Source organism: Cucurbita pepo, chromosome 2 (genome assembly GCF_057944985.1).
Source record: "Cucurbita pepo subsp. pepo isolate OVF chromosome 2, ASM5794498v1, whole genome shotgun sequence".
Lineage (NCBI taxonomy): Eukaryota > Viridiplantae > Streptophyta > Magnoliopsida > Cucurbitales > Cucurbitaceae > Cucurbita > Cucurbita pepo.
Window position 1 is genome coordinate 1127432 of NC_141799.1, and position 12138 is coordinate 1139569.

At 38.4% G+C, this 12138-nt stretch overlaps 1 protein-coding gene across 1 annotated transcript; it reads left to right on the plus strand.

Annotated features, from left to right (window-relative positions):
- Positions 1–125: 125 nt before the first annotated feature.
- On the plus strand, positions 126–11938 carry LOC147793354 (nucleic acid binding protein). The gene is made up of 9 exons (XM_087121348.1): positions 126–594; positions 1981–2278; positions 3103–3818; positions 7946–9654; positions 9976–10199; positions 10343–10967; positions 11064–11145; positions 11402–11449; positions 11597–11938. The coding sequence occupies exons 2-9, from the start codon at positions 1987–1989 to the stop codon at positions 11798–11800; spliced, it is 3900 nt and encodes a 1299-aa protein (XP_086977474.1). The 5' UTR covers positions 126–594; positions 1981–1986; the 3' UTR covers positions 11801–11938.
- Positions 11939–12138: the final 200 nt, after the last annotated feature.

Below are 12138 nucleotides of genomic sequence, written 5' to 3' on the forward strand. Positions count from 1 at the left end.
CTGCACATCGGAATAAATTGCGGGGAGGGGGGGAGTTCACTTACTTTTAAAACATCTACAATTTGACTACTACAACTCCTTCTTCCACTGCCCTTAAAACGCTGCCATTTGGTAAAACACTCACCGCCTCCATTCACACCGCACCCCCACGTTCCCAGAAATTCCCCTTCTTTTGCTTCCTTTGACTCTAAAATGGAGAGAAGAAGCAGCCTCTGTGGAATTAAGAACTAGAAATATAAATATTCCAAGTAGGAGGGGTTGGTGACGTAGCTGAATGGGGTCCATAAATGGTGAGTCGGAATAAAGATTTACACGTGTTGTGCTAATGCTTGGCTGCTGTCATTGCCTACTCATCACCATCATCACTCCATTCTTATCCCCAACAAATATAAATAAACATCACCGCTTTTTTTCTCCCCCAAACTAATTTAACCAATCCAGTGGCCTTGTTTCTGTGTGTCTTTGGGTGATATTTGACAAAAGCATGACAGTTCCAGTCCCACATCGGCTAGCTTATGCCAATTGGAGCAAATTAAAATCGTGGGAATACTGGTAGAAGTTGTGAAGTGTCCGGATGCGTTGCGGCCGCCGCAGGTACATGCGATGTACATTTGCCTCTTCAACTTTTCAATTCCACAACACGTGTGTTTTCTTCTATCTGATTTCTTAACCAACTTTCCAAATACTGAGATTTTTTAATTTTACACGCAATTAAACAATAAACTCCCAATAAAAAAATAACAACACTTCAATTCATCACAATTTGAATTTCACCTTCATACGCAAAACTATTATTTCGTCACATGTTTACATTTTGACTCATTTAATCGACATTTAGGGTTTACATTTTGGGCTTATCTAAGTGTTGTTTTAAATTTTATGTTTACATTTTGACTCATTTAATCGACATTTAGGGTTCACATTTTGGGCTTATCTAAGTGTTGTTTTAAATTTTATAAATGAAGTATTTGGTTATATAATTGTGTTAATGTATTTTGATATTTTAATATCTATGCATGCTTTTAACTGGTACAATAATTAAATTAAATTAAATGCGTGATAAATATGATTTAGAAAATATCATTAAAAAAATAGAAAAAATAACAAGGGTTTGTATTATATGACATTATTCAACGAAGAAGGATTACATTACATTTGGGTCCTCTCCATTATTTTACAAATCAATTAAATCGCCCACGTGTTAATTAATTACCACGTTGCTATTTTCCTTTCACTAGATGAATTTTTAATATTAATAATATATAGGTTGGGTCATGACACGTGTTGAACCTTAAGCCATCACAAAGTCGTGCCATCAAATAAGGAATATTATTATATTGGGATTTATGGTTGGAAATTGGAAGATCATAAAGGTTGCCGACATTTAAGGGTGGGTTGGCTTAGGACGCACAGGTTCGAATTGTACTACAGAGTGTAAGAATTTCTTTCTTTTTATTTGTATCATAAATTAGCCCTAGCATATAGACACAAAACGCGTTTAAAGGCGTTATTGTATGAAAATTCTACTTCAAAATAAGTTTGTACCCGTCCCTACTGCGTTAACCAGCATCTGATTATTGGCTTATTCTTCAGACTACGATAAAAACGATGGGTATTTTAAGGCAAGTTGCGTTTAGGTATTTGAAGTCGTGCAAATGGATTGCACCATAAAAGGGAATACATCATCGTCGCTGATGGTGACACTGATCACGACAATGTCGAGTATTTTTTTGTATTGTTTCATTTGATAAACATTTACACAAAAATGACTATTTTTTTATCTTTTAATTTTGTTTAGTAATAACTTAATTGAATAAAAATGAGTAGAAATTAAAAATAGAAAAATGAAATAAGTTTTTGATGAGAATGGTCGGTGAGTGAAAGGCGAAGTGGGCAACAATGAACGAAGCACTTGAACTCCTACCCTAACTGTCATCAAAAGTATCTGAAGGCCGCGCGCGCTTCTTTCATTTTTCGCAGTGGGCCATGGCTTCGGCGGAGCAGCCTCTCAAGAAGCGCCGGAACTACGTACCACCCGCATCAGAGCCACCGCCACCGCAAACCCTAGCGCTGGACCAGACATCCGTCGCTCCACCGCCTCCTACTCCACCGCTGCTGTCCCAAGCCGAAATCCTCCTCAGGAGAAGGAACAGAGATGATATTAGAAGTGTCTATGACTGTTTTAAGCGAATTAGGTTTTTCCTTTCCCAGAAAGAGAAGGGCGCTCCCACACCTGATATTGAGCAGGCATATCTTTCTCTCATCACTGCTTCGAGAGGTCAGTGTTTGATTCTCTTCCTCCTTGCCACTTTGAATCATTTCAGTATCCTAGGATCAAATTTTTAATCTCTTTAGTGTCCAATTAGGTCTTCGCAACACTTACGAAGTGGAGAACATTGATTTAAACGCTTCTTATGTGTGCCAGATCATGATTTTTTTTTCTTTCCTTGAAGCAATTTATATATTTGAAGCCACTCATGTATTGTTGAAGAGTTTATAGTTCTTGTCCACCAAGAAATGGACTTGAAGCCAACTACGTGTCCAAACGTTAGACGCTGATGCTATTTACACTCGTATGTTTAACAAGAATCCCCAAACAATTAGCAACGACATTAAACGCGTTTGAATCTATATTCATGCAGTGGAGTGCTTCTTTCTGATGCTTCTCCACTCTTTAAAATTATTTCTTCCCTCAATTTCCAGTAGAATAAGATACGAAGTCTGTTCGACAATCAATTAAAATGGGAGTATAAGCATAGTGGGGGCCGTTTAACCTCTTACATTTACTTTGCCTCATACTGCTACTAGTATCCCGTGGCCGGTTACGACCTTTCTTGAACTGGATTTTTCGTTAGGTCGTACAACAGTGTCCTTGAGTTACAGAGTATCCTATGACCCGTCTATCAACTGACAAAATTTTTAGTGTTGGATTTGAATCAGTTTGAGAAATCAACGGACTAGATTTTTTTTTTTTTTGGTGTGAAAAAATGAGCGGTATTCAGTCAAATTTCAACCGCCTGCCCGAGAATGTACCTGGTCAAAATATTTCTTGCTGTTGGGGCTGTCTCTCACCTGTGTTGCCATGTGCATGTTAATTCGCAGGGTGCGCGAGTGTAAAGCGTATTGTAGCTGACTTTATTCCTCGGTATGCACCTCATTGTCCAACTGCTCTTGAAGCTGCAACAAAAGTTATCATCAATATGCACAATCAGAGCTTGGAAATAATAACTAAGGGGGAGGATGTTGACAATGTTGCATTTGAGACAGCTAGGGCTTGTATTATTGGTTTGGATGATATTTGTGCTGCTGTAATATCTAAGGCACCTACGTCATCTGTCATCAGAGGCATTTGCTCTGAAGTCTTTCAGAATGTTTTCACCTTCTTTGTGTCATCTTTTGAGGGTAAAGATATCTTTCAGATTGTGGATGAAGAAGCTCTTAAAATTCAAGACTCTGCAGATTTTTTCACTGAGTTGAAGCAGAAATATACTGATGAAAATAGTTTGCCTGTGATTAAGCTATCCAAGTTACGTGCTATCAGTTTCCTCTGGCTGTTTTTTCATTACCCTAAAAACTTAACTGCAGCTTGTTTTGAGCTTTTCAATATGTCTGCCGAGAGAATTCATAAGGATGGCCTGTATTTCCTGACTCAGATTATACTTGGGCTCGATGATGGTATCACCCATCATTTGGATAAAGGAAATGACAACAGAGCAAGCCTCAAATGTTGCAAAGATGATGTTAAGGAGAAAGTTTCAGTCAGTAGCCTCATCTCTGTTGATGCGTCATCTGTTTCAAGGAACTGCATGTTGAGCTTGGTAATGTCTATGATTCTTTTTTTTTTTTTTTTTTTTTATAACAAAAAAAGTTTTATTATTACTGTTTCCTTATACATTCAGACAAATATTTTAGACTACTCTTATAAATCATTGATTTGTCGAGTTGGTCACTTAAAAAGATGCTATAGCTGGAGAAATTATTTGAGGAGATTGGAATCATGTGGTCAACAGTTTTATAGCATTGAAAGTAAGAGAGACAAAACAAAACATATTGTTTTAACCATGCATCCAAGGTTTTAGTAGGGGTCTTCCTTCTGTAATTAGAACAACATATTACTCCTCTTTAATTAGTGCATGAAAAACTTGATCACTTTAGTGATGTGACCCATAATTATCCAAATCAATGACAGCCATTATATTTGAGCTAGTGGTTTGTTACATGATTTCATTTTATTTTTTATAAGAGACAATTTCATTGATAATTGAAATTTACAAAAGGATATAATATCCTTCCTTCTGTAATTAGAACAACATATTACTCCTCTTTAATTAGTGCATGAAAAACTTGATCACTTTAGTGATGTGACCCATAATTATCCAAATCAATGACAGCCATTATATTTGAGCTAGTGGTTTGTTACATGATTTCATTTTATTTTTTATAAGAGACAATTTCATTGATAATTAAAATTTACAAAAGGGATATAATATCCTTGATGATTACAAAAGACCTTCCCAATTTACAAGGAGGGAAGTATAACTATAGGAAGTAAAAATATTAGACAGCTTACACCAAGATAGCTTGGTAAACAACATTGTCGAAGAGTTTTGTATAAGTGTGTGTCTTTTCCACGAATATTCTTTGATTTCTTTCTTTCCACATATTCCAAAAGAAAGCCATGATGAAGTTTTTCCATAGAAGGCCTTTTGCATTCTTGAATGGGTGGTACGTTAAGGCCATGTCCAATAGATCCTTTACCTCCCTTGAAAATGTGAGATGCCACTTGAATATATTGGAAGTCCAAAAATTTTGAGCGTATGAGCATTGCATAAATAAGTGGCTTTGTGATTCATTTCCTTTCTTGCATAATAGATACCAATTTGGTGAAAGAGTAATGTAAGGTATTCGTTTTTGAAGATTGTCGCTTGTGCTAATGACTTTATGCGCTATTTTCCAAAGGAAAATTCACCTTTTTAGGGTAATGTTCTTTCCATACTGTCTTTGCTAGCGTGAGATTATTGCTTCTACTTTTTCCCCCATGTCCATCATCAAGGATTTTGTAGAGAAGACCTTGTCAGTGCTAATGAGCCAAGTTAGTGAGTCTGCTTCGTTAGTGAGTTTGCTTCATTTGACAATACTACTGGGGCAAGGTCAAGGCTTAATTCAGCCAATTCCATTGCTTCGTTATCCTTTAAATTCCCACCAAACTTCAGATCCGAGAATTTGTTGACAACATTCCACGTTCTTTGTTCGTGGTTTTTTTTGCTATGAGAGAGCTCGTACAAAAGTGGATACTCTAGGGCTACCTTGGTGTTTTCAATCCATGGGTCGGTCCAGAATGATGTGCTTCCTCCGTCACCCACCCTATGGCGAATCTGGTTGGTGATGAGGTTTTGATGTTTTTCTATGTACTTACAAGGCCCATTTGCAAATAATGGAGGGGTTGATTTTTATTTGATGTAGGAATATATTTAGCCTTTATAAGATTTCTCCATAAGACATTTTCTTTGAGATGATATCTCCATATCTATTTTGCGAGGAGAATTTTGTTCTTCTTTATTGAGAAAAGACCGAAGCCTCCTTTTCTGTTGGGAGGTTTATAATATTCCATTGAATAAGGTGTGTGCCATCTTTCCACAAATAGTTCCTGAATAATCTTTCTATATCCGAAGCCACTTTTTGTGGCATTTTGAATAGAGACATGTAGTAAGTGGGGAGCTTGGATAATGTGGCTTGTATTAGGGTGACTCTTCTACCTTTCGAATTATAACATGATGATCATGTTGACAACCTTCCTTCTATTTTTTCAATAATAGTCTTCCAGAAGGAAAAAAGATTTGTGGTTTCCTTTGAAGGTTAATCCTAGGTACATATTCGACCATTCTCCTTTTTTACAACCATATATGCTACCAAATTCTTGAATAATTTTTGTGCTGATATTGATGCCTATAATCTCTGTTTTTGGAGATTGATATTTTGTCTAGAGAAACTTTCGAAGGTTTTTACTGTCTCGATCATGTTTTTTATGGAGGAGACATCTGCCAAGTAAAAAAAGATGCTTGTATCATCTGCAAACTGAAGGTGATTGATGCTTAAGTCTTTGTTACCATTCTGAAAACCATTTACCTAGCCTTCATATTCTATTTTTGTTCGTATGTTCGTAGGCGACTTAGCAATCCATTACCATGATGAAAAGAAAAAGGGATAGTGGATCCCCTTGTCAAAGACCCCGTGTGGATGAGATGCATCCTTTTATCCACCTCCGCCATTTTGAGGCAAATCCTTTTGCCACAAGAATGTTTTCGAGGAAAGTCCAACCAACCTTGTCGAAGGCCTTTTCCAAGTCAAGTTTGATGACTACACCTATTTGTTTCTTTCTTTCCCATTCATCTGCGAGTTCATTTTCCATGAGGGATGCATCAAGAAGTTGTTGCCCCTATACAAAAGCTGTTTGTTTTTCGGTAATTGTGAAAGGGAGAACCTTTTTAAGACGTTTTGATGATATCCTTGCTATGATTTTATATAGTCCGGTTGTAAGACTAATGGGACAAAAGTCTGCATGTGGGCATCCAGTTTCTTTGAAATCAAACAAATGTATGTTTCGTTTAGGTTGCCATTGATAACTTCATTTTGAAAAAAATCTTGGAACACTCATGATATTAGCTCTCATAAAGTTCTAACATTTTTGAAAAAATTCTGAGGTAAAACCATTTGGTCTTGGAGTTTTGAACTGCATTCTCCACCTCTTCTTCGGTGAAAACAACCTCGAGGAAGGCAGCTTGCTGTTGATCAATAGGACTGCAGTCAAGATCATAGGAAAATTCGAAGAGGGCATCATCCTTTGTATATAAGGACGTGTAAAAAGACATTCTGAGTCAATTTCATCTTTGTTTTATTAAACTTCTGCCTTGTGTCGATAGAATTTCCATGATAGCACTCTTTCGTTTCTTTGTATCCATGATACGAAGAAAAAATTTGGAGTTTATGTCACCCTCCTCCAGCCATTGTTTTTTACATTTTTGTTTCCAAGATTGCTCTTCCTTTGCTGCCAATGAAGTAAGTTATGCTTTCATGAACTTTGTGTGTGTGTGTGGGTTGAACTAGTGTAATAGAGTCACTTTTCTCAATCTGATCAAGGAGAGCAATTTCAGTAAGTAGTTGGTTTCTTTTTCGGGGTTACAACCGAAAATCTCCTTGTTCCATTTCTTTAAGACTTCTTTTAGTCTTTAAGTTTGTTGGTGAAATCGTGCCCCGACCATCCACGGAGGGACCTATTCTTCCCGAGTAGTCTACCATTGGCAAAAATTTAGAATTGTCCAGCTGCATTTTCTCAAAGCGGAAGGGCGACGGGCTCATTTACAGCAACTCATGAAAGTATAATGGAACAATGATCAGATATAGGTTTATTCAGTCTTTTGACACCGACGTTACTGAATTTTTCAAGTAGGCCTTCTATGGCTAGAAATCTGTCGACAGTATGATTTACATTGGTCTTTCTCCAATTCCTTGGTTGAAAATGAGCAGTGAGTATCAAGAAAATAGAGAACGGAAAACCTCATGCTCAATTCATTAGGTTGGGTTAGAAGAGAGCTGTATCAGAGATGTAGTCCGAAATTCTTAAGTACTTAATGAATTTAATATGCACTTGAACATGAAAAAAATTACTGCAAACATATTGGCGGACGAAAATTAGGCTATTGTGTATATTACACCTTTTTATTTTCTTTAACTTTCGATTGATTGATTTCTTTTACACAATATGCATAATAAACCCCCTGGTTTGATTTAATGATCACTACTCATTGTCTTCTTCTTTCTCTCTGTCTCTTCCCTGAAGCTAATGAAGGATTAAACTCTCGCACACAGTTTGAAATGCAAAGCTTTCTTTTTCTTCTTCTTTTTCCCCTCATTCATGTATCATTGTACTAGGGGTTCTTAAATGCAGGTCCTTGGAAGCGATCAATCATTTCGAAACTGGATGTTTACACAGTATAAGAGGCTCTGTGACCTGCCGTCCTTTAGAGCTTTAGCAGATGTAAGATCTGCCCTGGAAGGAATTTTTGAATCATTTTCTGAGTTAATGAACAACGAAGATAGTCAAGTGAACATCGATGAGGAAATTTCTGATTCCTTAATGCATACCCGTCATAGGAGTGAAATTTCCATGGAACTCTCTGATAAAAAGAGAAAATTGAGTCATTGTGATTCCGTTGAAGATGGTGTCAATGACAAAGTTTCTGGTCAACATCGTTCATCAATTCCTCTTGAAGGCAAGCACACCACATGTTCTGATTTGGATACTGGTAGCTTGAGACCCATGGCCTTTGAAGTTCGGGAGCCGGGAGGTTGGCTACATGGCAGTTTGCCCCAGTCACAGGATCCTTTGAGCAAGCACGATCATTTGTCTTATGCAAAAACATCAGTAGACCTGCAGAGCAATTCTCTTGAATGTACAAAGAGTTCAACTGATGGGAATCAAGTTTCAAGTGTCGATCGCAACTTTCCTGCTCAGAGATCGTCTACGGGAGATGTCAATAATGATCTTGTGCCTCCTAGACATCAACTATCAGTGCCATGTAGTTCTACAACTTCTCAGAGTTTGTGGTTTTCTGATGGAGATCCATCAGCCATGGATATCTTCTCTGCCTCTAAACAATTATGGGTGGGTCTTTTAGGTCCTGATGCATCTGAAGCTCACATAAGGTATCAATTTGAGAGGTTTGGTTACATTGAACATTTTTTCTTCTTTCCATTAAAAAGGTTTGCAGTAGTGGAGTATAGTCACATCAATTATGCAATAAGGGCACGTGAATATATGCGTGGACAATTTCAGTGGTGTGTAAAATTCATGGATATTGGTTTAGGGACTAGGGGTTCCACCCACGGGGTTGCAGTTGGTTCCAGTTTGCATGTTTATGTTGGAAATGTTTTGGGCCACTGGGTGAAGGATGAGATTCTGCATGAGACAAGGAAAGTGCTTAACAAGGGCCCATACGTGGTCTCTGATCTTAGCAGTGAGGGAGCATTGCTGATGGAATTTGAGATTCCCGAAGATGCTGCAGTTGTAATGGCGCATCTCAGACAACATCGTAGGGAGAAGTACGTTCACTGGCCACCTTCAAATTCAGGACAAACTAACATCGCTGCTCCTTATTTAGATAGTGGAAGATCTTCTTGTGCCCCTACTGGTGGTAGCATCAGAAGTAACAATCCTTCAAACTTGTCCAGTAGTATGGTTGGGTCACCTCATGCTCCAATTGTCCCTGAGAGTCCTAACTTCAGGACAAGAATGTCAGAGCTATCTTCCTTGCTCTACACGCTGCGTGCAAAATACAACATCAATCAAAACTCGAGTTACTTTGAAAGCTACATGTCTGGAGGGTGCAACACTTCCATGAGGGAAGAAGACAGAACTCCTACTAGCACTCTCTGGGTTTCTTTCCCAAATTTTAGTTCTCCTTTTGTCACCGATGAGGAGTTGATGAAGATCTGTAATCTTGCCATCACCAATACTGGGTCTGTTGTCAGGATGACTCGAGCAAGTGTACAGGTGGGCGGTGGTTGGTTTGTTGAGTGCAGTAGTGTGGATGCTGCAATCACAGTCTTGAAGAACCTCCGTGGTTGTCCTGGAATTTTCCTTCGAATAGAATTCAGGTTTTTCCCACCCGAACTTTATCTTGTTGTTTCCTTTTGGTAGACAATCTTCTCGTCATATTTCAGGAGCTGCTAGTTTTATTTATTATTCTTTTTGGTCGTCCTGGATTTTTCCTAGATTTCTCCCCCTACCTTTTCTCACCTTTGATTATATTCTTAAAGCATTTGAGATCTTTCTATCATGTCTAGTCAGCTGTTACTTCTTAAATTCAGTTTACACACAGCTGTCTTCTATTTTGCTTCTTTCTTGCTCCTACTTTATATCTGTTGTTCAGGTTGCATTTCAGTTGTCAATAAAATATTTATTGTGTATTTGAACAGTAAACCAGGAAGGTTCCATACAACACCTTTTCTGAGGAACCACGATAGTTGTGCTATGGAGCATCCATCTCCTAGAGTATTACATGAAAATCGTGCAATGCCTCAGCAAGGTGGATATTCATATCAGTCAAACTGGGCTCCTTCTGGTCATACAGAGATTTCTGAAATAGGTGTCAGAAAGACCGATGCTTACGAAAAAAGCGTGCTGATAGATCATCCACAAGGTGATATCTACAGATGGTGGCTTTTTTCTTATTCCCCTCTTCCTTCCCTCCTCCCCTTCACACATTATATTCTGTTTAACTACAAAGCAAAAATTGTGGAAACTATTTATATTTACTGCTTTTTGGTTTAATATTCTATTTAGGTGGCCACATAGTGTCTGGAGGTATTCCATGCTTGCCCATATCAACAATGGGGCCTCCCGCTCCACCACCTCCACCGCAGATTCAGCCACCTCCATTTGTTCAATCTCCATACCCTCCTCCAAATAGTTCTTGGGATGCAAGGGGTTTAAACCATCCTTTGCCTTTAAATCCAATCTCACCAGGTGTTATGCCTAATACATTCCCTGGTAATTCTGTTGCATGCCCTCCTTTTTTACCTGCTTCTGTGACACCACTTGCTCAGATACAAGGAGTTCCAATGCAGCAGCAGCATCTAGACCATGTTTTTCCCCATCCTGTTGTTCCGCCATCAATATCATCTCTTCCACCTCCCCAGCCCGAGATGCCTCCTCCCATGCCTCCATCTCCACCACCATTGCCTCACTCACAACCACCTAATATTCCTCCTCCACCCAGTTCTCCTCCGCCTCCACCTCCACCCCTAGCTGCCACTGGAACAAGTGAAGTGGAAAGTAGTAGCCAGCCTGTCCAGTATCAATGGCAAGGTGCCTTGTGTAAAAGCGGGGTTCAGTACTGTACAATTTTTGCAAAAAGAGTGGATTCACATACTTGCAAATACTTCAATGCTGCTCCAGAACCTTTCGAGTAAAAACTCTGGTCCCTCTTTTTTCTCTTCCATTTCAGTATCTAGTTTTTTCTTCTTACTAGTGCTGCAAGTGTTTTACTTAATTCTTGGTGTAGGTGGCCAACAAAATTAGATATGACCAAACGCACAGATTTCAGGCATGTGAAGTCGACATTCACTAGCACTTCACCAAATAAAGTAAGTACCTCATTCTTAAGATGAAGATCTTTTCCCAAGGGAAAAGTTCAAAAATTAGAAATAAAGAAGGGGAAAAAAAAAAAAATGAAGCAAAGAAGCCTGATATATTATTGCACATTGAACGAGGGCAACCATGTTGTTTACTTACTTTAAATCTAGTAGGAGATGCAAGACCCTTTTCTCTCCCGTTATTTGTTAGTTGTGCATTTCTTATTTAGTCTTCGCTTTTAACAATCCTCTTAATTTTTTTTCTCAGAGGGAGATATGTCAGCTGATCCCATCTTCTGGTGGCGATCATAAAGGAGTAAGCACTTTTGCACTTTATATTTATATCAATTTCTTTAGTTCTCCCAGTGGCTTATGATCTTTTTCATTTGAATGAGGGAAAAAACATGGCTGTTTATTCATTGAATATGCAGTATATTCTAACCATACCCTGTCATCTTGGCAGTTCCAAGATTTTGTATCATATTTGAAGCAGAGGGATTGTGCGGGAGTAATAAAGATACCGGCCACTAAATCGCTATGGACTAGGCTTCTCTTTATACTTCCATATTCACAGGACTCGTGTTCTCTTCTTTCAATTCCACCAGGTCCGCCAGATAGTCTGATTGGCTTGGTTCTTCCGAAAGAAACAAACTTCGAATGGGTTTGAGTATGGTTGCTCGCAGTCTTGTGCCAAATGGGGGAATGTGGAGTAATTTTATATCAGACCAACGAGAGATTGTTAATATTGTATGCAACATACAAATTTTGACTGTAATTTTGAGGAATTCTCACTGTAATTTGTTCATCTGGGTCGGTGATGCCTACTTTTCTTGAAACTAATGGCTTTTCATGCTCACTTTGTAACCTGTTTGAATGAAATCTAAGAAGGTTCTTTGCAAATAAAGGGTGAAATGAAGATGCATTCATTGACAAGGTGAATCAACTATATATCCAGAAGAAAGAGAATAAAATCTGATTCAACACTGAAGACATTCCAAGCAGCAA

What these genes read in the sequence shown, in the direction of transcription:
- LOC147793354 (XM_087121348.1), top strand. Translation starts at nt 1,987, where the DNA reads ATGGCTTCGGCGGAGCAGCCTCTCAAGAAGCGCCGGAACTACGTACCA. An exon ending in GGAACTGCATGTTGAGCTTG is followed by an intron (nt 3,819 to 7,945) that starts GTAATGTCTATG and finishes TCTTAAATGCAG; the next exon opens with GTCCTTGGAAGCGATCAATC. An exon ending in GCTGATAGATCATCCACAAG is followed by an intron (nt 10,200 to 10,342) that starts GTGATATCTACA and finishes TATTCTATTTAG; the next exon opens with GTGGCCACATAGTGTCTGGA.